The following is a 20,941-nucleotide window of genomic DNA, read 5'->3' on the forward strand; positions in this document are numbered from 1 at the left end:
CCAGCCTTTACTGGAAGCAACATTTTTTTTTTTTGGTACTGGAATTGAATCTAGGGCCTCTTAACCTCCACATCACATCCCCAGCCCCTTTTTATATTTTATTTAGAGACATTGTCTCCCTGAGTTCTTAGGGCCTTGCTAAGTTGCTGAGGCTGCCTTTGAACTAGCCATCCTCCTGCCTCAGCCTCCAGAACTGCTGGGATTACAGGTGTGCACCACCACACCTGGCTGGAAGCAGCATTTCTGAAACCAGCTTGATATGCAACCCAAAGCCATTTCTTCCCACTAACATAGTTGGTTTTGCTCCTAGCTTGCCTCATGAACTAGACCAAGGATTGATGTCTAACTGAGATACAGTTTGAGATGAGCATCTCTTCCCATGTCTGGGCCTCAGTTTCCAAACTGCAGTACCAACAGATTTGAACTCCACAGCTTCTGAGGCCCTTCCAGCATCATTTCCCATATCATGCATAACCCTAGGATTTTAGATGATTTTGTCACCCCCTCCAAACTCTACCCCCGACACACCCCTACCTCTAGTGGCTCCAGATCATCAAAATAAGGAGAGAGGTCAGGGATTTAGAAAGGAAAAGACACAGAGAATAAAGGAGGCAGAAACAGAGGGAGGGAACATAAAAGGGAATAAAGATGAGAGAGAATCTGGAAAGGCAGCCACAACCAGAGCTGGCATCCGCCTGAGCAGCTGCTGAGCAGAAGAGTCTCTGCCTGCTGCTCTTCACCACCATGGAAAAGTCCTGATGGGCATGAGATGAGGCCACTGCCCTCCCCACCCCCGCCAAGAACCTCTGCCCCAAGACTTGGTGAGCTGCTTAGAAACCCAGTTAGTGGGTCCTCCGGGGACCACCCTGCGCTCACATCTCCCCTTCCCTCTTGGAGCGAGGAAGAAGACTTTGGCCTAGAGGTCTCTAAGGGCTGAGGATCAAGGTCTGGGTGGGATATGGTAGACCCAGGGCCCAGAATTTCCTACCAGATAGGAGGAAGCACGAGCCTGCTGGGTAGAGAGGCAGTGCCCAGGACAGCTGAAGACATGTCTTTGTGACCCACCTTTGTTTTCCCCATCCAGAGCCCCTTACCCAGAGGAGCAGGTCCTGGGGTTGCAATGGAAACCAGAAGCCAGCCCAAGTCCCTCTGGGGCTGGGCTGGGCTGGGCTGGGCTGGGCTGGGCTGGGCTGAGGCAGAGGCGGGATGCTGCCGGGTAGCTCTCTGGGGAGAGGGGAATTGAAAAGGAAAGGCATCTCCAAGGATGGTAGAGAGGGAGGGAGGCTGAATGGGGCGCACATGCACACGCGCGCATGCACACACACACACACACACACACACACACACACACACACACACAGCCTCCCTGCCTCAGCCTAAGCCTCACTCCAGAGAGGAAGGAGCATTCTTCGCTTTCTTCTGCTTCTCCGCCCATCTGTGCTGTCAGCAAAGTTGGCCTCAAACTTGAGCAGAGCCGAAGGCTGCAGCTCCCTGGGAGCTCTGCAGGGGTGGCGCAGGCCCTGCCTCTGAACCCAGCTGGCCTTGAGAACCCAGCTGGCTCCTTCTCACCCTCCCAGTACCCAGTTGGCCCTTGGGTCCCTGGGCCACCCTTCTATCCCTGCGCTGGAGGCTCCCATTCCGGGCTGGGGAATGGTGCGCTGAGGTTCCTCTGAAGCCCCTTGTCCAGGCCCTGGAGCTGGAGCAGCCCAAAGCCCAGACCAACATGGCTAACCCAGGGCAACCTCAGTTTCCCCGGGTGCAGGAGACGGGTTCCACCTCACCTTTGGAACTGCCTGAGATGGAGAAGCTCCTCACCAAGGTGGAGGGCAAGGATGACAAAGCCCTGAATCTGTCCAAGTCCTTCTCGGAGGCTCTGGACTTGGAGAAGAATGGCCACAGCCTGCCCTTCAAGGTGATCTCCGAGGGGCACCGGGAGGCCTCCCTCCCTGGCTCCCTTTCCCGGGCCAGCTCAAGGCGGGCATCCTCTGTCGCCACCACCTCCTTTGCCCAGGACCAAGAAGCCCCCAAAGATTACCTCATCCTTGCCATCGCCTCTTGCTTCTGCCCTGTCTGGCCCCTCAACCTCATCCCCCTCATCTTTTCTATTATGGTAAGTGCTGCTGTTTGTTCAGGGGCAGGGGCTGGACCTTGGGGTTGACAGGCATGTCCCCAGGCAGGCACCAGACATGCCTGGTGGGATGCGGAGGAAAGAGCCCCAGGGGCTGGGGTCTTGTGGGAAGACGTCTGCTGGCTCAGCTTCCTACTTCCAGGGAGGCCAGGGGCTGAGAGCTCTTCTTCCATCCTTGCTTCTGGTATTACGGCTTGATTTTGCCCCATTTCTGCCAGGGAAGGAGACTCAGGGAGCTGCCTAGAGCTGAATTCTGTGGGGCAGAGAGTCAGCCAAGTCAGGGGTCTTGCTTATTTGGAGGGGGTGGTTGCCCCAAGGAGCCATTCCTGAGCAGCCAAAAGGGGGTCTCAGCACCCCCCCCCCATGTCCAGGAGAGGAACCAGGCATCTGGGCCACCTGGGCATTCAACCAGCCTCTGCCAACTCTGGTTTCTAAGGGCTGGTAGTCACTTACTTGCCTGCACTAAGGGCCCTAGGGATTCCCCCAACCCCACCCCAGGGGCACACAAGGAGGGACGAGATGGCTGCCTGCCCCTGGAGCCTTGTGGTCCTCAATGGTTACACAGACTCCAGCATCTGTCTTTAAGGCAGGGGAGGTTGGCCTGGCACAAGAGAAGAATTTGAGAGTCAGAGGGCAAGGGCCTGCCTCACCAAGAAGGGGCAAGTGAGCTAGGTCTTTACTTCTGTGGGGTTTAAATTGGCTTAGATTGTTCTCCAGCCAAGTCATTTTGGGTAGAGCTATTTAGGGAGGATCCCACAGAAAATGTCAATAGATGTTGGCAGGTGACCCTGGAGGTTCAGGAAAGAAGGAGGGAGAGTGAGACGCATGGCAATGATGTTTAGAACGAGGTTAGGAGCAAATGGGAGCAAACTCTGGCCCCCAAGGCTGGTCAGGGCCAAAGGACCAGGTGGGGTGACACTGTTTCCCCTGGAGTGACATGCTGCTAACACATCTATCACCAAGTTCCTAGGAGTTGTAGTCACTCTGGATGTCCTCTGAAAAAGACCACATTTCTTCATTAAGGCTCAGTCTCCATCTAGAGGAGGACTTCCCCACCCCCATCAAAAACAGTAGCACCCCCAGGACATCAGGGGACACTGACAGTATTCTTTTTTTTTTTTTTTTTTTGGTACCAGGAAGTAACATCCCCAGTCCTTTTTTAAAAAAAAAGAATTGTTTTGAGACAGGTCTTCCCAAGTTGAACTCACTCTCCTCCTGCTTCAACCTCCCAAGTTGGTGGGATTACAGCTGAGCGCCACCATGCCTGGTGGCATTCTTGAGTATGAGGGATTTGGCATGGGCTCAAGAGACAGGGCTGGGCAGGGCTCCCTGGTACATCCCCAAGAACTTCCTGTGCTGCCTGCTGTACTTGGGGACTGCTAGGGGACAGAGCTAGGCTCTAGGTGTGCAGCCAGTGGCTCTGGGCAGGGCCAACCTCTTGGTTACAGAGAAAGGTCCCAGTAGGGGAGAGAGACTTTGGAGAGGGAATTCACACAAGAGCTCAGGAGAAAACAGACTCTAGAATCTGTCTCCTGTGCATGGAGGCGGGGGTGCAGTGTCCAGGCTGGGCAGGAGCTGCCTTCCTTAAAGGGAACTGGACCTGAGATGGTAAAAACACTGAACCCACCTCCAGCATTTCTACGTCCTTGTAAGGTTCTTGAGTCAGGTCAGATGGTTGCAGGGCCCAGTGCAAGAAGTCTAGCACTAAACCAGACAACATTTGCCAAGTTACGGTGACCTGTCTTCCAGTGGGAAGAAACATGTAAACAAGTCCTTACAAAATACTGCATGAAGTGCCCCTGCTAGACATAACCACAGGGGAATTATGGAGTCCTGGACAAGTCTCTCAAGCCTCTTATCCTCAGTTACCTCTCTGAAAAGGGGGTATAACCATAATGCCTGCATTAGGGAGCTACTGGAGGGTAAAGTGGGATGGGCCATTCAAAGTGCATAAGAGCAACACTCAAGGCATCCTAAGTGCTATTCCATGGTAATAGTAACTAAGTAGCAGCTGGGAGTCTCCCTAGTGGGGGATGGGAAACCATTGTAGGTTTTGTTGTTGCAGTGCTGGGATCAAACCCAGGGCCTTGTGCATGCTGGGCAAGTGCTCTGCCACTGAGCTACATGCCCTGCCCCCGCTTTTTTTTAAATAGTTTCATTGAGATATGTCACATAACATACAATTCACCCATGTAAAGGGTGCAACTCAATGGTGTTTTTAAAAATATTTGTAACTGATACATAAAAACACAAAATTCAACATATTGGGGGGTGCCATATACTATTTCAATACATGTATACTTTGTACAAACATGTATCATTTCTCTTTTTTGGTGGAGGGTACTAGAGATTGAACTCAGGGGCACTCCACCACTGAGCCACATCCCCAGCCCTTTTTTGTATTTAGTTTAGAGACAGGGTCTCACTGAGTTGCTTAGAGCCTTGCTTTTACTAAGGCTGGCTTTGAACTCACAATCTTCCTGCCTCAGCCTCCCAAGCCACTGGAATTACAGGAATGCATTTATTTATGGTGATAACTTTCAAAACCCCTTCTTCTAGTGTTTTGGAACATACTGTATGTTATGTTATCGAGAGTCACCCCACTGTACAGTAGCATCCCAGAGCATCTTGCTCTGAACTCTAACTTAGTACCCAGTGATCAGCCTTTTCCTACCCACTGCTGTCCCCAGCCTGTTGTAATCACCATTCTACTCTCAGCTTCGGTGAGAGTGACGTTTCTAAATTCTGCTCCTTGTCTCTCTGTGCCTGGCTATTTCACTCAACACAATGGCCTCCAATTCCATCACGTGTTACAAATGACAGAATTTCATTCTTTTTCATAGCTGAATAGTAATCGAGCGGTTTTTAGTGTCCTCGGAGATCATTACAACTTAGCCACAGTCAACTTTAGGATATCATCTCCTAAAGAAGCCCTTCCCACTCTAGCTGTCTTCCTCCATCCTGCAAGCCGCCCAGCCCTAAGCCAACACTGATCTTGCTCTCTATAGATTTGCCAACCAGATGCTTTGGGTCAATTGAATATATGACCTTTGTAACTGGTGTTTTCCACTTAGTACCATTGGGTCCTTGGGTGGACCCAACGTCCATGTCTACAAACCTACACCAATAGCATCCCCTTTGAGCTTCCTCTCTGCAGTAGTATGCTCACGTAAGGATCTGGAGCTGAGGTATTGTGGCTAGATTTCCATTTTGCTGGATCTGACTGGCATGGGGTGAGAGGAGGGGCTGAAGGAGGATGAGCCTGACACAGAGGTGAAGAGGCCTGAATCAGAGTCAAGGCAAGGGCAAAGGGAGCTTCTAGAAACTTTAAAGTTGGCTACATTGACCATTCATTCATTCATTCAAGTTGACTTGGATGGCAGGTTGTTTGTTTTGAGGATACCTCGCCCTGTCAGTGCTGGGCCCCTTTATGAACCAGGCACTGTGTTAGGCATTTTGGGAGTAGAAGGCTGATGTAAGTGGATGGCATTTGGGGGCATGGAAGAAGGGTACAAGAGTGTGACAGGGATTGGAGGCTGGCAGGGACTTGCTCCAGGAATTTTAATTTTGTCCCGTGGCTCTAAAGAATGGGTTTTAAGCCAAGGCAAGATGTGGTCAGTTCATATATTTTTTGAAACATAAAATTAAAAACATTTAATTTTTTTGTAGTTGAACACAATAACTTTATTTCATTTATTTATTTTTATGTGGTGCTGAGGATCGAACCCAGGGCCTTGCATGTGTGAGGCGTGAGGTGTGCACTCTACCGCTGAGCCATAACCCCAGCCCCTGGTCAGTTCATATTTTAAAACCAACCCTCAACTGCATTGTGGGAATGGACTACCCACCCTAGCAGGGTGATGAAGGTCTGACTTCTGACTTCTGGGATCAGAAGGAAGGACAGTGAGAGGAAAATGTTAGGAGGGAGGAGCCCTGTTTGCCTCAGGCTGCTGACCATCCAATTCAAAACTATCTGCGCCATCTTAGAGCTCTGGGGCCCACAGCACTTAAGGCAAAGGGAAGTGGCCAGAAAAGGGTTAATAAAAGATTCCAGGAGGCAGGAGGAAAGCTAGAGAAAAGGAAAAGAGACCTAGGAAGAGGTGGATAAAGGCTGTGGAGAGGCCAGGTTCAAAGAGGACAGGAATGTCTACTGAGCTGGTCATTCATAGACCCCTGGAGAAACTCAGGGGTGCCCCTGGTGAAGGAGAGGCCTGGACAAAAGGAGGGGTGGTGATTGATGGGGTGGGGTTCCTGAAGAGGAGAGGCCATGAGGGCCAAGACAGGTAGGTAGACTCAAGAAAGGGAGGTGCTCATACTCTGCGGTCTCCATGTTACCAGGGACATGGAAGGCCAGGGGATTCGCTGAGAAATAGGGGCATGGTGGCAGAAGAAAGATGACACACAGGTCAGTGACCGGAGGGCTTTGCTGAGGTTAGAGACGATGGATGGGGGTTGTCATCAGCCTACAGGGTGGTGTGAGTTTCTCCAGCTGTTGGTGTAGGTTTGTAGACATGGACATTGGGTCCACCCAAGGATAGAGATGGCAGAGCGGCCATGAAAGCAGGACCAAGTGGCACAGGTGAAGGAGGTAAGAGTAACTGAGATGACATGGCAGAAACAGGGCTGAACAGGGAGCCCGTGAGGCCAGGAAGATGGTGATAGCCGGACACCAACCTCATGAGACAGCATGCTCTGCAAATGTTAACAAGCTCAAGAGAGGCTATGGGGATGTGGGTCTCCCTCCATCCCTGGATCAAGGACTTGATCCTGCATTTGGGTAACTAGTGGAGGAACTTCATCTGAGGTTGGTGGCCTGGTTAATTGTGCCCATTTAACAGATGAGGCAGCTGAGCTGTGCAGAGCTGGGCTCATGGTCACACAGCTGGGACAAGGCTCATCAGCTGAATGCTGAATTTATTATTCTCTTAAGGCCTCACCCTGCATCTGACTCTGGTGACAGGGATGGTGTGAAACCCCTGGGAAAGCCAAATCTCTAAGCCATTTATTCCAGGAAGGGAAAATCCCACTTCTTTTTTTCTTTATGCCCCCTCCGACTCTCCCTCCATCCTTACTAAGTCCAGCAGCATCTTGTGGCTTTGTCAGGTGATCAGTGTGACCCACGGCTGCTCAGTCTCTAGGGCTCTGTCTGAGAATAATGGTCACAGGTGTTCAGTCCCAGCTCTGTTCTGGCCTCCTATGAGCCTCGTAAGGTGGTCAGATTTTTCTTCTGGGTCAGGCCGAGAAGTAGCCATGTTCCTGCATGCCATAGTTCTCCATCTATGAGGGGAGCTAGACAACAAGCAGTGGGCCTTCAGCCAGCAATAGTGATAGAACCAGCATCCGCATCACTCATCCTTCTTTCTTAGCCTGCTTCTTCATTTATAAAATGGACACAATAGGCTGGGTGCAGTGCAGCATGCCTGTAATACCAGCAGCTCAGGAGGCCAAGGCAGGAGGATCACGAGTTCAAAGCCAGTCTCAGCAAAAGCAAGGCACTAAGCAAAGCTTCAGCAGAAGCAAGGCACCAAGCAAATCATTGAGACTCACTGAGAATCAGAGCTGGGGATGTGGCTCAGTGGTTGAGTGCCCCTGAGTTCAATCCCTTGTATCCACCCTCCTCCCCAAAATGGATACAATAATACCATCTACCTCAGGGGGCTTCCGGGAAGATCAAGCAAGCTAATGTATGTGAGGCACTTAGCACAGAGCCCGGCACATAGCAAGTGCTTAATAAGTGCAAGTGGTTGCTGTTGTCATTATTTATTCATTTTTTGATACAGGGGATTAAACCTAAGGGTGCTCTGGCACTGAGCTGTGTCCCCAGCCCCCTCCATCACATTTTTTAAAATTTTGAGATGGGGTCTGGCTAAGATGTCCAGGCTGGCCTCGAACTTGTGATCTTTCTGCTTCAGCCACTGGAATAGCTGGGATTATAAGCATGAACCACCATACCTGGCACTTGCTGTTCGTATTAATATTAAATAAAACTTTGTAATGTCAGAGGAAAGGGCAAATCCCTCATGGATGGGCAATTCTGACTTTAACCAATTTTGGGAGAAGTGTCTCACCCTTCCTCACATCATCTGGGGGAGGCACTGAGGCCTGTCTGTGGTTTTGGTGGAAGTCACCAATGAGCCCTTCCTTTGTGGGTTTTTCCTACAACACGTGGGAGCATGGCAGAGATCCAGAATGGTTTTGATGTTTCCTTCCTCAGGCATTTTTGGTAATCTAATGATTCTTACTGATGTATTGTAGGCACAGCCCATTTTTTCACCCCGTGTTCATCCATCCACACAGCAAGTGCGCTGAGCTCAACCAGGGGCAACTGCTGCAAACTAGAGGGGGTCTTGGGCCCAAAGGCACACGCATGACTGAGATGTGTGGGCTCGTGGCTCTGTGGACAAAGGAGAGACTGGGCTTAACATTGCTGGAAAAAAAAGAAAAGAGATATCTTTCTCTTTAAGACCTTTTCCCCACGCCCAAGCAAATACTCACGTGTCTCTCTCCATGGTTCTGAATCATTACTAAAAGCACAGCCAGTTCTCTGGAAATTCAGGACAGTTCTCATCTCAAATCCTGCTCCTGTCCCCCTTCCTGTCATGCTTACAGATGAGGAGTCCCTTGGTAATAATCCAAGGCAGCTCCAAATCTCTAATGCTGAACTTCTTAAAAATCTCTGAGCCCTTTCTGCATGCTGCCTTTTCTTCCTCCTAATGCTGCCAAGTCATTGAAGTCTTGAGTTCAGTGACCTGAGCTGACCATCGGGGGAGTTGTAGGTGACATGGGTTAGTGGGTGGGGCCCAAACCCAGATGCCAGGTGTCTTCCCAAGGGGACCCACTGTCCTTATCTCTCTCATGAATCTTTCATTGACTTTGAACTTTCCACTGGTGAAGATCAGTGGTTAGAAAACAGATTCTCCTCTCATTCTTTGTCTTGGTCCTTTTATTCTTTTTTTTCCCCCCTCAAACATTTACTGAGGACCTACTGGATCCTAGCCTTAGGTTAGATGTAAGGGATACCAAGATGGAGGCTGCACAGTCCCTGCACTCAAGGAGCTTACAGTCTGGAGAAGGAGAGTGACATGGCCCCAAGAAATAATGACACAGAGTGATAAGAGAAAGAGAGAGTGGTGCACGATGCCATGCCATGTGACACCCAAGGAGGGGCCAACTAACTGCATCTCCATGACCATCCAGTAAAGTAGGTACCTCTTCTTTTCTTCATTTCTTCTTCACAATACTAAGTTCTGGGGATTGAATCCAGGGCCTCACACGTGCTAGACACATGCTCTGCCATTGAGCCACATACCCAGACAGTATCTATTTTTCACCCCAATTTTGAAGATAAACATAGAAAAGGAAATCCACTTGTCCAGGGTTTCATAGTTAATGGTGGAGCTGGGGCAGGTATCCAGGTGGTCAGGATCAGAACCTGGGTTCTCATCCAGTCTGTTCAGCTAGGGAGCTGGAGTATATACCTGTTCCTGGTTGGGTCCCTTCCGTGAGTCTTAGGATGGGTTGTAGTTCTGCTCATGTCCCCTTCTCAAGCCAGATCCACCTTTTCTGTCCCCTTACTGGCTGACACTAGTCCATGGTCACTAAGAACCCCAAGGCCCAGAGGCATGATCACTTCCAGCTTCCTGCCCAGGCCCACTACACACCTGTGGAGGTGACAGCTCACCTGCCCCTACATTTGCTCAGTCTCCAGGGACAGGTGTGCTCACTGCTCTGTCCACAGTTCATACCTGGGTGCAAGTCCAGACCTCAGCCTTTCTGTTGCCCTGGACATCATGGTGTGGCACCAGTCACACTCCTCGACCTCATTGCCCTCTCCCTCTTTGCCAGATCTTTTCCTCTCCCATCTTGAAGACTCCCCCTCCCTGGGTCTCATCCTGTTGTAGCTCCTTTGCTATCTCCCTGCTCACCCAAAGCTAAACTTTCAAGACTGTCTCTCCTTGCTGTTGACCTTGCTCATTCCCTGCTTGTTTTTTATATGGCTCCATTTGGTTTCCCTTCCACAACTGCTCTGAACCTCTCCCACCAAAGACACCCAAGTCCTCTCATGGTCACTAGCTTCCTCTTCATGTGACTTGACCTCCATGCATGAGAAGCTACCATGGGCCTTTTGAACTTCCATCTCAAACTGCCTGGATGCCACCCTCTCCTCCCCTCTGGTCGCTCCTCAGTCCCTGTGACAGGCTTCTTTTCCCCAACATCCTCCTTTACCAGTCAGTGCTCCTCACACAGGACAACAGGCCTGTGGACCTGTCCTCCTCCCCCTGTGTGCTCCCTGGAGCTCATCACACTCCATCCCTGTGCTGATGCTCCCTGAGCTCTGGGCCTCTGGATCCCACTGGACAGACACATTCACAACGTCCAGGCACTCTCACCTGAACGGGGCCCACCCTGAACATGCACTCTTCCTCCATCTCTAGGAAGAGCATCTCTGCTCACCCACCCCCCAAGCCAGAAGCCTGGGAATGGTCCCAGCGAGCCCCTCTCCACATTTCATCTGACCTTCTCTTTTCACAATATCTCTAATCAGAACTCTTCCCCAGTCCCCTACTTACAATAAATCTGAATTTGTCTTCTCCCCACCTCCACTGTAGCTGGGCAGAACATTCCCAAAATGCAAGTCTGCATCGACATGTTCAAGTCCCCACTTAAAACCCTCCATTGGTTCCCAATGTCCAGACTCCACTATGTACCAGTCAGGGTCCTTGTTGATGGGGCCTTTCTCCATCCGTTGCTTCTCTTACCCTGCGGGCACGGCTCTCTATGCTCTGGCTCCATCCCTGCCTCATAGGAGTATTTGGAGGATGAAATTCCCTGAGCATTTAGCATACACTCAGATGAGGCGAGTATTATTCCAGCAGAGGTGGAAAAATCTTGGTGGGCTTCACATGGCAGGTAGCATTGAAACAGAGCCGGCCGCCCTCGAGGGATGAGGAGGGTCTGGACCTGGTGCTGTGGGAAAGCAGAAACTCAGGCAGGAGCAGAGGTCAGTGATCTCACCTCAGACAGCTCAGAGCAGCTGGGCCCACAGGTTGCAGAAGAGAAGAGTACATGATTTCAAACAGGAAATGAAGCTAAGCTTAGTTGGATTTTGTTCTGTGGACAATGGGGAGCCACAGAGGATGCTGAGCAGGAGAGATGCCTCTCAGCCTCCATCATCTCGCTGAACTTACATAACAGCTCCTGACTTGCCTCCCTGACCCTCCTCTTATCCCCACAAGATAAAAGGGATCTTTTAGAAAAACTGGTACCCAGTCATCTCATTCCCTGCCCCTGGTCAGATATCTTTCACTGGCTCCCACTGCTTCTGGGACAAACACCCACCTCCTTTGGATGCTGGCAGAGCCCTACCTGGCCTAGCCCTGCCTCCCTCTGTAGCCTCCTTGTCCTCCCTCTTTCAGCTCCAGCCACATGGGCCTTTATCTACTTCCTATTTCCTTCAGCCAACAGCTGTTTATAAACATCTACATAGTTGACACGCATATGATTTGCATATGATTTTTTTTCCTGCTGGAACACTTTTCTTCCTTTTGAAAAATAATCTGCTTAATTGTGACTCATCCTTCACAACAGCTCCAGGCTCCTTCCTCCAGAGAGGCTTCCCTGGCTCCCCCTTTATAAGTTCTCATAGTACCACGTAGCTTTCCTTTGGAACTCTACCCACAATTATAATTTTGCCTTTCTTTGTGTGACTGTAAAGGAGGCCAGCAGGATGTAAGTCCCATGAGCCTAGGAACTGGGACGGGGAACTCACACCCTGATGTGTGTCCTGGAGGTCTGGTACAGTGTCTGTGATGTGAAATGGCGGTGGGGAGAGGAAAATGGGGGACAGAGCTTGGGTCCAGGGGATCTTTAGGAGGCTGTTGCCATAGCTCCAGTGAAAGGGGTGCTTAGAACAAGGACAGGTAAAAGGAAGTTAGAGAGGGGAGTGGCGATGGAATTGACTTGGATGGGGGACAAATGAGCAAGGTGGATAGGCTCAGTGGTAGAGCACTTCCCTAGCATGCACCCGGCCCTGGGCTCCATCCTGGACACTAGAAAAATAAATAAGGATACAAATTAGCAAGCTGGAATGGCAGAGGAGTTGTGACCCGCAGGGTGGACTTGAGGCTGCTGCCAATAACTGGGACTTGGGTGAGTGAGAGAAGTCCTACAGGTAAGGAGCAGATGGAGGTAGTTGTCACACTGTCCTAAAAGTAACTTGGAAGTGCAGAGTTGGGGTGGGGGGAGTTGGTTAGAATTCTGAGAGGTGAAAGGACCTTGGTCTTGAATCAAGGGCACAGAGAGGAAAGGTCACGTCTCTGAACCTCCGATTTTCCTTTAGGGAAGTGGAGCAGCACGGCTAATCTCTTAGCATGATTTTGAGGCTAAATGAGCTCATTAGCTGCCTGGCACAAAGTAAGAGGTTAATAAGTCAGCATTATCATTCCCCTCCCCCTCCTCCTCCTCTTCAAGGTACTTAACCACACTTCCATGCTAAACTCAGGGGCCTCTAAGAGTCAAAAAATAAAATAACCAAGTGATTGGCCTGAAGCCCCCAGGCTTCAGTCACTTTGGTGGATTGCTTCCTATGCCTGTTGCCAGAGGGGGCTGGGGCAAGTCTATCAAGTCCAGGAAGAATAGAGGGAATCTAATAAAGAATCTGAGGTCATCCAGTTATCCCACTCCTCAGTCCATACCCATAGACTTAAAATCAGTATATTAGAGTGACTCCATCACATCGTTGTTTATAGCGGCTCAATTCAGAATAGCTAAGCTATGGAAGTAACCTAGGTGCCCATCAACAGAAGAATGGATAAAGGAAATGTGGTGTATATACATAATGAAATATTAGCCCTAAAGAAGAATGAAATTGTGGCGTTTGTTGGTGAATTTATGGCACTGGAGACTATCATGCTAAGTGAAATAAGCCAATAAAAACCAAAGGCCGAAATGAATGTTCTCTTTGATACATGAATGCTAACACACAACAAGGAGCAGGGGAAAAGAATAGAAGTTCATGGGATTAGACCAAGGGGAATGAAGGGAAGGGAGGGGGATGGGAATAGGAAAGAGAGTAGAATGAATCGGACATAACTTTCCTATGTTCATATATGAATACACGACCCATGAAACTCCACATCGTATATAACTGCAAGAATGAGATCCTAATTAGAATAAATTATATATACTCCACGTATATATAATATGTGAAAATACACTCTATGTCATATATATCTAAAAAGAATGAACAAGTTTAATTGAATTTAGTGATAAAAAAAAAAGAATCTGAGGTCATGGGGCCAGTCCTGGCCAGCAGGTGACCCCTGACCATTCTAGGCAAGGGCATAGGGCCACCCTTGCAGATTCCTAGTCCTCACCTCCATCCACCTGATTTCACCAGATTAACTAGGTTCAAGAAAAACAGCTCACCAAGGAGGAGCAAGTCATAGAAAAGGGCCCTGGTACCCCAATCCTAGCTTTCCAGGACAATCCTGAGACATCTCCCCTTTCTTGCATGGCCTGAAAGGTGGGCTTGAAGAAGGATGTGGTCTTTGCCAGGCACAATGGCTCATGCCTGTAATCCGAGAAGCTTAGGAGGCTGGGGCAGGAGGATCAAGAGTTCAAAGCTAGCCTCAGCCACTTAGTGAGGCCCTAGGCAACTCAGTGAGACCCTGTCTCTAAAAAAATACAAAAAAAGAGCTAGTGATGTGGCTCAGTAGGTAAGTGCCCCCTGGGTTCAATCTCTGGTATCAAAAAAAAAAAAAAAAGGATGTGGTCTTGAGTGGGTAATAACAAGAGGGAGGACAGTCCGTTTTTTCTTTTGTAGCAAGAAGGAGATTCACAGAGCAAAGGAGGCAGGCAGAACCACAGGGTCCTTGGGGTTCCAATGTGTCTGCAGGACTAAGCCCTGGGCTGGTCTAGGGGACTCTGACTTGTCTGCTCCTGCAAGTTGCCTGGACCTACCCTCCCAGGCCCTGGGTCTCCACTGTACCATCTGCTTCTACTACCTGCCCTGTCACCATCCTAAGCAAAAGTGCCCTAAATTTCTTGGTTCTGCTTCCATCTATTCCCTGCCAGTGAGGGGCGGTCTTGATTAGGGTCCCCACAAGAGGCCCAAGCCACTTCTCCAAGGGGAGCCTTCTTCCTTTCCCTAATGGGGGCTACTGGAGTGGGTGGCAGTGGGGGACGACGTGTGTCTGGAAGCCCATGTGGAGGCCACCGAGGGATGCCCAGGTCTATGTGGTTGATGGACGCCCATCCTGAGTTCTCTGCTGTCCTCTCTCTGCAGTCTAGAAGTAGTGTGCAGCAGGGGGACCTGGATGGGGCCCGGAGGCTAGGCCGCCTGGCCCGGCTGCTCAGCATCACCTTCATCATCATGGGGATCATCATCATCATCGTGGCCGTCACCGTCAATTTTGCAGGTGAGGCCCAGATGCATGGAGCAGGGGGAGCCCCTGGGGCAGGGGCAATGGGTGGGTGTGGGGAGAATACAAGCGGGGTGGGAGGCATAGTCTTATCCTCTCTTTCCAGAAAAGTGGACCAGTCCCCTGCATGACGACTGAGTGGGGACGGGCTTTCTGACTGTCATCTGCCTGGACAGTGAATCAATAGAAAAGGGTGTGGAAAGGGCACAGGCCTTGAAGCCCGATGGTCTTGGGACCTGGGCCAGTGTCCTGTCTGGCTGAGCCTCAGTGTTTTTCCTGTATAAAGTGCCAGGAAGAAACCTCTTGAGTGGAAGCTTTTGTGAGCATCACTTGAGATAATGGATGTGACTCTGCTCTGTACTCTGGGCTGGAGGCACAAGCCTGGGCGGCTCAGAAGCAAACAATGCACGCAGGGAGATCCAGGAAGCAGCCACACTTCTGACCACCCAGAGGTGACCCAGTGAAGTCATTCCAGCCGGGGAACCCTTTTCAAAGGAGATGCTCAGCTGCTCATAAAGCCCATGCAGCTTTGTGAGTTCAGAGCTGCCCCCTCCCAGAGCTGCCCCATGCCCGCACACTGGGACCTGTCTCCCAGTTCAGTGATCAAGCAGATCTCTTCTCTGCACATCTTGCTTCTCAAAAGGTGTTCCATGGACCAGCAGCAGGGGCATCACCTGGGACCATGTCAGAAATGCCCTACCCCCACCCACCCACTGAATTTTTGTAAGATTCTCAGTCCAATCATCAAATGGGGGAGGCGCTGGTCAGGAGTGTGGAGAGCTCAACTTGGGGCAGAGAGTTTGAGATTCCATGGTGGGACCAAGGACAATGATGGGCTTTCCAGAGAGGGAAGTGTTCAGGTTTTTGGACACCTTGCCTGGGTTCAGAATCCAGGGCCTCCACTTTCTCCCTGTGGAAATGGAAGCATGTTCCATAAGCCCTCTGAGGCTCAGTTTATGGCATGAGTGTAAAGGGAGATGGATGTGCAGGTGTGTAAGAGGCAGGAGCATCAGCTTAGTGTCACCTTATGAGGCTTTATTCCTAGGCAGGATCTCTCCTTATGGTGGCAAGATGGAAACCAGCAGGTCTCATAGTGGCCCTAAGAGTGGCATACATTTTAGTCAGTCCAGTAAGGAGAGAAAAAAGTGCCTCTTTTGGGGGCTGGGGTTATAGCTCAGTGGTACAGCACTTGCCTAGCATGTTTGAGGCACAGGATTCGATTCTCAGCACTGCATATAAGCAAATTAAAAAAAAAAAAGTCCATCAACAGCAAATATTTTTTTAAAAGTGCTTCTTTTTCTTTTCTTTCTCTTTCCCTCCCTCCCTCCCCCCTCCCTCCCTCCCTCCCTTCCTTCCTTCCTTCCTTCCTTCCTTCCTTCCTTTCTGTACTTGGGATCGAACCCAAGGCCATGCACATGCTATGCAACTGCTCTACCACTGAGCTACATCCCCAGCCCTTTTATATGTTTATTTTGAGACAGGGTCTCACTAAGTTGCCCAGGGTCTCACTAAGTTGCCCAGGATGGCCTTGAACTTGCAACCCTCCTGCCTTGACTTCCTGAGTAGCTGTAATTACAGGTGTGTGCAAAAATGATTGTCGATGATTATAGCAAAAGTCCTAGGGCTGATTCTGATTGGCCCCGTTAGTTTTCCCACTAGGAAACAAAAACCAAATCCTCAACTCTAGGACTTAAAAACTCAGTGTTCTGCACTCTCTTCTTTCATACATGTTTTTTTCTTTACAGTTCAGAAGAAATAAAAGTAACCAGGGAGCCGTGCAGGCAGAGGAAGACCCTGGTCAGCCACAGAGCTCCAAACCCACACCCTGTACCACAGGAGGACTAGATGGTGACTGCCAAGTGCCCACCTGTCCTCAAGTTCCAAAAGCACAAACTTGGAGGGAAACCCCAAGTTACCCCACTGTCAGTCCACATCAGATGGGAAAATCTGGAGAAAGAATGGAAAGAAGAAAGGAAAGAAAGAAAGAAGGAAATTAAATTTACCATGAAAACTATGAATAATGTGGTTTAATCTCCTGGACACATCCCAGCCTTTTGACCCCAAGGCTCTGGGTTTGTTCCTCGTGCCTGCAATTTCCTGGGACCTATGAAGTAGCATAAACTGCCAGAATGAGAAGAAAACCAGCTCCACAAATAAGACCAATTATGTAGAGAAAGCAGCAGCCCAGGCCCTTCCTTCCTTGGACAGGAGCAAAGATGTGGGACTTTACCTTTTATATTTTTCTCAAAAGCACACTTTGCATGCTCTGTGCCACATGCCTGCTGTGACCCCCTACCTGAGCTCACAGGTGAAGCTGCCACTTGGCACATGCCCTCGGGCACCCCATGGTGCCTTGCCCTGGAAAGAGGCAATGGCCACACACTTAAACCTCCCTTGCAGGGTGGAGGCACTTACAGGGATATTGGTGAAGGCGAGTACAGGGGCAGCAGGACACACTGACCTCTTCCCAAACTTTTCAGCCTCGGAACCCCTCTGCTGAGGACTCTGGCCCCAGCATGCTTCCCAGGACAACTCAGTGTGCCTCTTGCTCCCCACCTGTGCTGTAGCCTGGGAGAGCACCAACAGGAACTTCTGGGACCTGACCCAACCTAGGTCAGCCGTGGGGAGGGCAGGGCTCGCCCTGCCGGGGCCTCCTCCATGATCTGGGGTGCAAGCTTGAGAACCTATGCAAAGTGGCTCAGGGGTCCGCATCCCTAACACTCAGGGTCCCCATGCAGAGTGCCTTGGGAGGGGCCTGGCTTTAGTCTCATCTGATGCTCTATGTTTGGCCCAGTGTTCCTGGACATCCACAAGCAGAAAATGCTTTCTCTGTTAAAGTGGTTTGGGGACCACCCTCAGGGGACTTCCCATGAGCTTCCAAGCTGCTAGAGGTATTTGTGCTGTTTGAAAAGGAATGGGCTGGGTTAGATCTAGAGGTCCTAGACAGAGAAAGGGCTTAGTGGAAGGGTCCAGTCTTTGAAGAGCAAGGGGCCCCAGGTTTGGGAGATATACTCATATATCTGAGTATATCGCCACAGCCTCTGAGTTTGAGGATCTAGAGGGACACCTGAAAAGAGCTAAATAAGGCCCTCTGCCTCCCACTGTTCCTTGGCCCTGTGATCTCCCCAGATTTCTCCCGGGCAGAGGCTGTGCCCACAGGGGCCTCACCTGCTCCTGGGTTCCCCCTGGCTTCAACTCAGACCTGGAGAGAGATGCCCAGGCTTGCCCACCTCACAGCCAGGGTTACTACCCTCAATGGGGGGACAGGTTCCCAGACACAGCCTGTTTTGCCTGTACTCGATCAGGACCCACATGCTCCTCTCTGAGGCCCTTGCCTCTCAGAGGCTCCAGAGCAGAGCCGGTGAGCACAGAGACTCTGGCTGCCGGAAGGTGCTCTTGGTGCTGTGGCAGCCCTGAGCCTTCCAGACAGGGCCTGTGTGACCCCCCGGGGAGGGAAGGGAGGCTGGGTGGATCCCTTTGGGACTGTGTTCCTACGTCAGTTCCTTTTGGGGGGATACACTCTCCCATTCCTGAAGGGGAGACTAGTTTGGTTTGCTTTATGGGCTCTTTGAGACCAAAATAGAGGTATCCCTGTTTGTTGAGTGACAGGGGGAAGAGGTGTGAACCAGAGTATTCTTGTCGCTGGGGAGATCAGGACAGGCAAGGGGAGATGTAAGGTCTACCGGATCAGCCACGTGCAGGCTCTTGGTCTGGCAGGGTCTCCTGGTGGGCCCTGGGGTCCCTAAGTTCAGCAACTCTGGGAGAAGAGGAAAAGGGACTGCATGACTTAGGGACAGTCCCATGGGGAAAGTGAGGCAGAGGTGAGCTTCTGACTGAAGCCTTTGCCTCAGAGCATCCAGAGCATGGCCATACCCAGGTCTTCCCATCCTGCAGAATCTCTCTCTCTCTCTCTCTCTCTCTCTCTCTCTCTCTCTCTCTCTCTCTCTCTCTCACACACACACACACACACACACACACACACACACCCTCTTTCCTGCTCCAATCCCAGAACAGTCAAGGGCCCTGCTAAGGTGAAGCCACTAGCAGACAGCACCAGGAGTGGCTGAGCTGAGAGTCTTCTAGTGATACCAGGGTCAAGGGAAGCACATGGCAGGAGTGAGAGATGACGGAAGGAAGGTCTCTGAAGCCTCTGACCAAGGGCAGCCCGGCATCTCCAGGCTGCGCCGGAAACGGGAGGGACAGTGATCCTGCTATTCCAGCTCCATTATGGGTCCAGCCACCAGATGCATGAACAGGTGGTCCCCTGGCTGGGGGTACCGATCTAGCCTCTCCCTGGAACCCCTCCCCACTGCCATCACCACTCACACCAGTGACTCTGTATTTCTTGGCATGGAAGGAAAAAATAAAGCTGAACACACACGTTCACCCTGCATGTGTGTGTGTGTACTGCGGAGGTCCAGGGGTTCCAAACAACCAAGGGGGGAGCAGATCACTCAGCCTGTTGGTTCCCAGTGTTGGGAGTGGCCCCTGGGGACCCTGGGCACACTGGGTCTCCACAGACAACACAAGGTATTTCTCTAAGGAAATCACCCATCCTTTCCAGGTCTCAGTTAAAACTATCGGGTGATGCTGGACCCATCGTTGGCCCCCAGTTGTTCTTTCTGGGTATAAAGAAAGCTCTTGGCTGGAGAGAGAGGTCAGGAACCAACTATGGCTGGCTGCAGCCACATGCTGGGCTCTGCACACAATGATAAATCCCTGTGGCTCTTTTAATGTCCCATGGGGGAGGCCTCTTGGGGAGATAGGCATGGGCAGAGCCCATGGGTGGCCACAGGGAAGGCAAGGAAGTGCTACTGGCACAGATGGCCAGAGGCTGGGGCATAGCAGAGTGGACCAGGGCATGAGAGCTGGAACCAGCTCACTGGGTTCAAATCCTGCCAGGCTATTTACTAGGAGAGTCCCCTAGGGAAACTCCTTAACCCCTCTGTGCCTCATTAACCTGGAAATGAGAGCATCCAATGGAATAATCCATGTCAAGACTACAGCACACCCTCTTCAGCTGCTGACCCAGACTCGCCCATCTCCTGCTGTTATGACAGAACAGAGGGCTGTGGCTGGTGTGTACATGGGAACTAAGGATCGGTCCAGGTCACGGGCCTGTTCCCCAGTCCTCTCCCCTCACTGGTCTGTCTGCCTTAGGTTGAGCATGTCCTCAGCCCACCTCATGCCTGTCCATGGAGGAGTGGGCCTTGTGCAAATTTTGTCCCCTAGGGCTCAGGCTTTTTCCTAGTAGTTAGTCTTGAGTTGGCCTCCTCTACTTCCCGAGAGGCATTCCTGAGTGACCAGGAAGCGGCTGTGTGCACACTGATCTCATCTCAGGATTCCATGCAACTCAATTTAACAAGCACAGTCTATGTGCCGGCCTGGGGCCTGCAGTGGTCATGCAGAGATGAATGAGCATGGGCCCTGGCTTTGCAGATCTCTCAAACCAGTGAGAAAGGCCAGCAATTCAGTAGACACCGTGAGGGTGTGGGTGGGTACTCACTGGAGCTCTGGCTGGAGCAGCACCTTGGAGGGGAGAACAGGGGAGGCTTTCTCTAGGGACCCTCAGAATGGGCCCCCTCCATCCATCCTCCACAAACTTTTACTAAGCACCTATTATGCGCCAAACCCTGTACTAGATCATGGGAACACAAAGATAAAAAAAGAGAGAAGTGAAGCAGGCAGTGAATTCTAGTAGCCTTTCCAGGTCTTAAAAAGTATGTGAGCTCTTCCAAGGGAACTGGCCATTTTGATGTCCTTGGCTGCACTGGTCTGGCATGTAACGTATTTCTCTGCAGTCTGCCTAAATGCTGCCCAGAAGTGACCTTTCCAAAGGCACTTTAAGCACAATCTGGAGGTACAAATTAAGATGCAAGGCCACCAGGGTGACACTACAGGCACACCAGGGTGAATGGGTATCTGCTACCCAGGCCCTGTCGATGGTAACCACATCAGTTTACTGCCCGACTTGGTGGCCTGAATGTGTCTTTGGCATGATTTGTCAGACAGAACTCAATTTCATAAATTTAAAAGGGGCTGAAGGAAGGACTTGCATTTTGGAATCAGTAAGGGAAAATTTGGAGCTCTCGTGACATAGGAGGCTTCCAACGACAGATGACTGTACTTCTGGTCAAGGGGACTCCAATTCCCCATCTATAAACAGGGTGATGATCCCACAGCTCTGTGGGGACCAAGAACATGAAGGTAAGAGAGGACAAGATCTGGGTACATATGAGGGACATAAATAACAATGTTTTGGCACAGCCTGATGGCCCCTCTCATCCCAGAATCTGGAAGGTTCTGGGTTCCCTCAGGCTGATTTTTGAGTCTCAGCCCTCCTCCTCCCTAGCCTCCTTATCTGATGCACAGGAACCAAGCACCCCAACCC

At 50.8% G+C, this 20,941-nt stretch overlaps 1 protein-coding gene across 1 annotated transcript; it reads left to right on the top strand.

Annotated features, from left to right (window-relative positions):
* The first annotated feature begins 765 nt into the window (after positions 1-765).
* On the top strand, positions 766-18,936 carry TRARG1 (trafficking regulator of GLUT4 (SLC2A4) 1). The gene is made up of 3 exons (XM_081272451.1): positions 766-2,110; positions 14,415-14,547; positions 16,296-18,936. Exons 1-3 carry the CDS (start codon positions 1,724-1,726, stop codon positions 16,307-16,309), a joined length of 534 nt encoding a protein of 177 aa, XP_081128577.1. The 5' UTR covers positions 766-1,723; the 3' UTR covers positions 16,310-18,936.
* Positions 18,937-20,941: the final 2,005 nt, after the last annotated feature.

The sequence above is a fragment of the Spermophilus citellus genome (assembly GCF_964194105.1).
Source record: "Spermophilus citellus genome assembly, chromosome: 17".
Taxonomy (NCBI): domain Eukaryota; kingdom Metazoa; phylum Chordata; class Mammalia; order Rodentia; family Sciuridae; genus Spermophilus; species Spermophilus citellus.

Bases quoted from the DNA above. Each gene is read 5' to 3' on its own strand.
- TRARG1 (XM_081272451.1), top strand. From the start codon at position 1,724: ATGGCTAACCCAGGGCAACCTCAGTTTCCCCGGGTGCAGGAGACGGGT. The intron at 2,111-14,414 runs GTAAGTGCTGCT...CTCTCTCTGCAG, and splicing joins CCCTCATCTTTTCTATTATG to TCTAGAAGTAGTGTGCAGCA.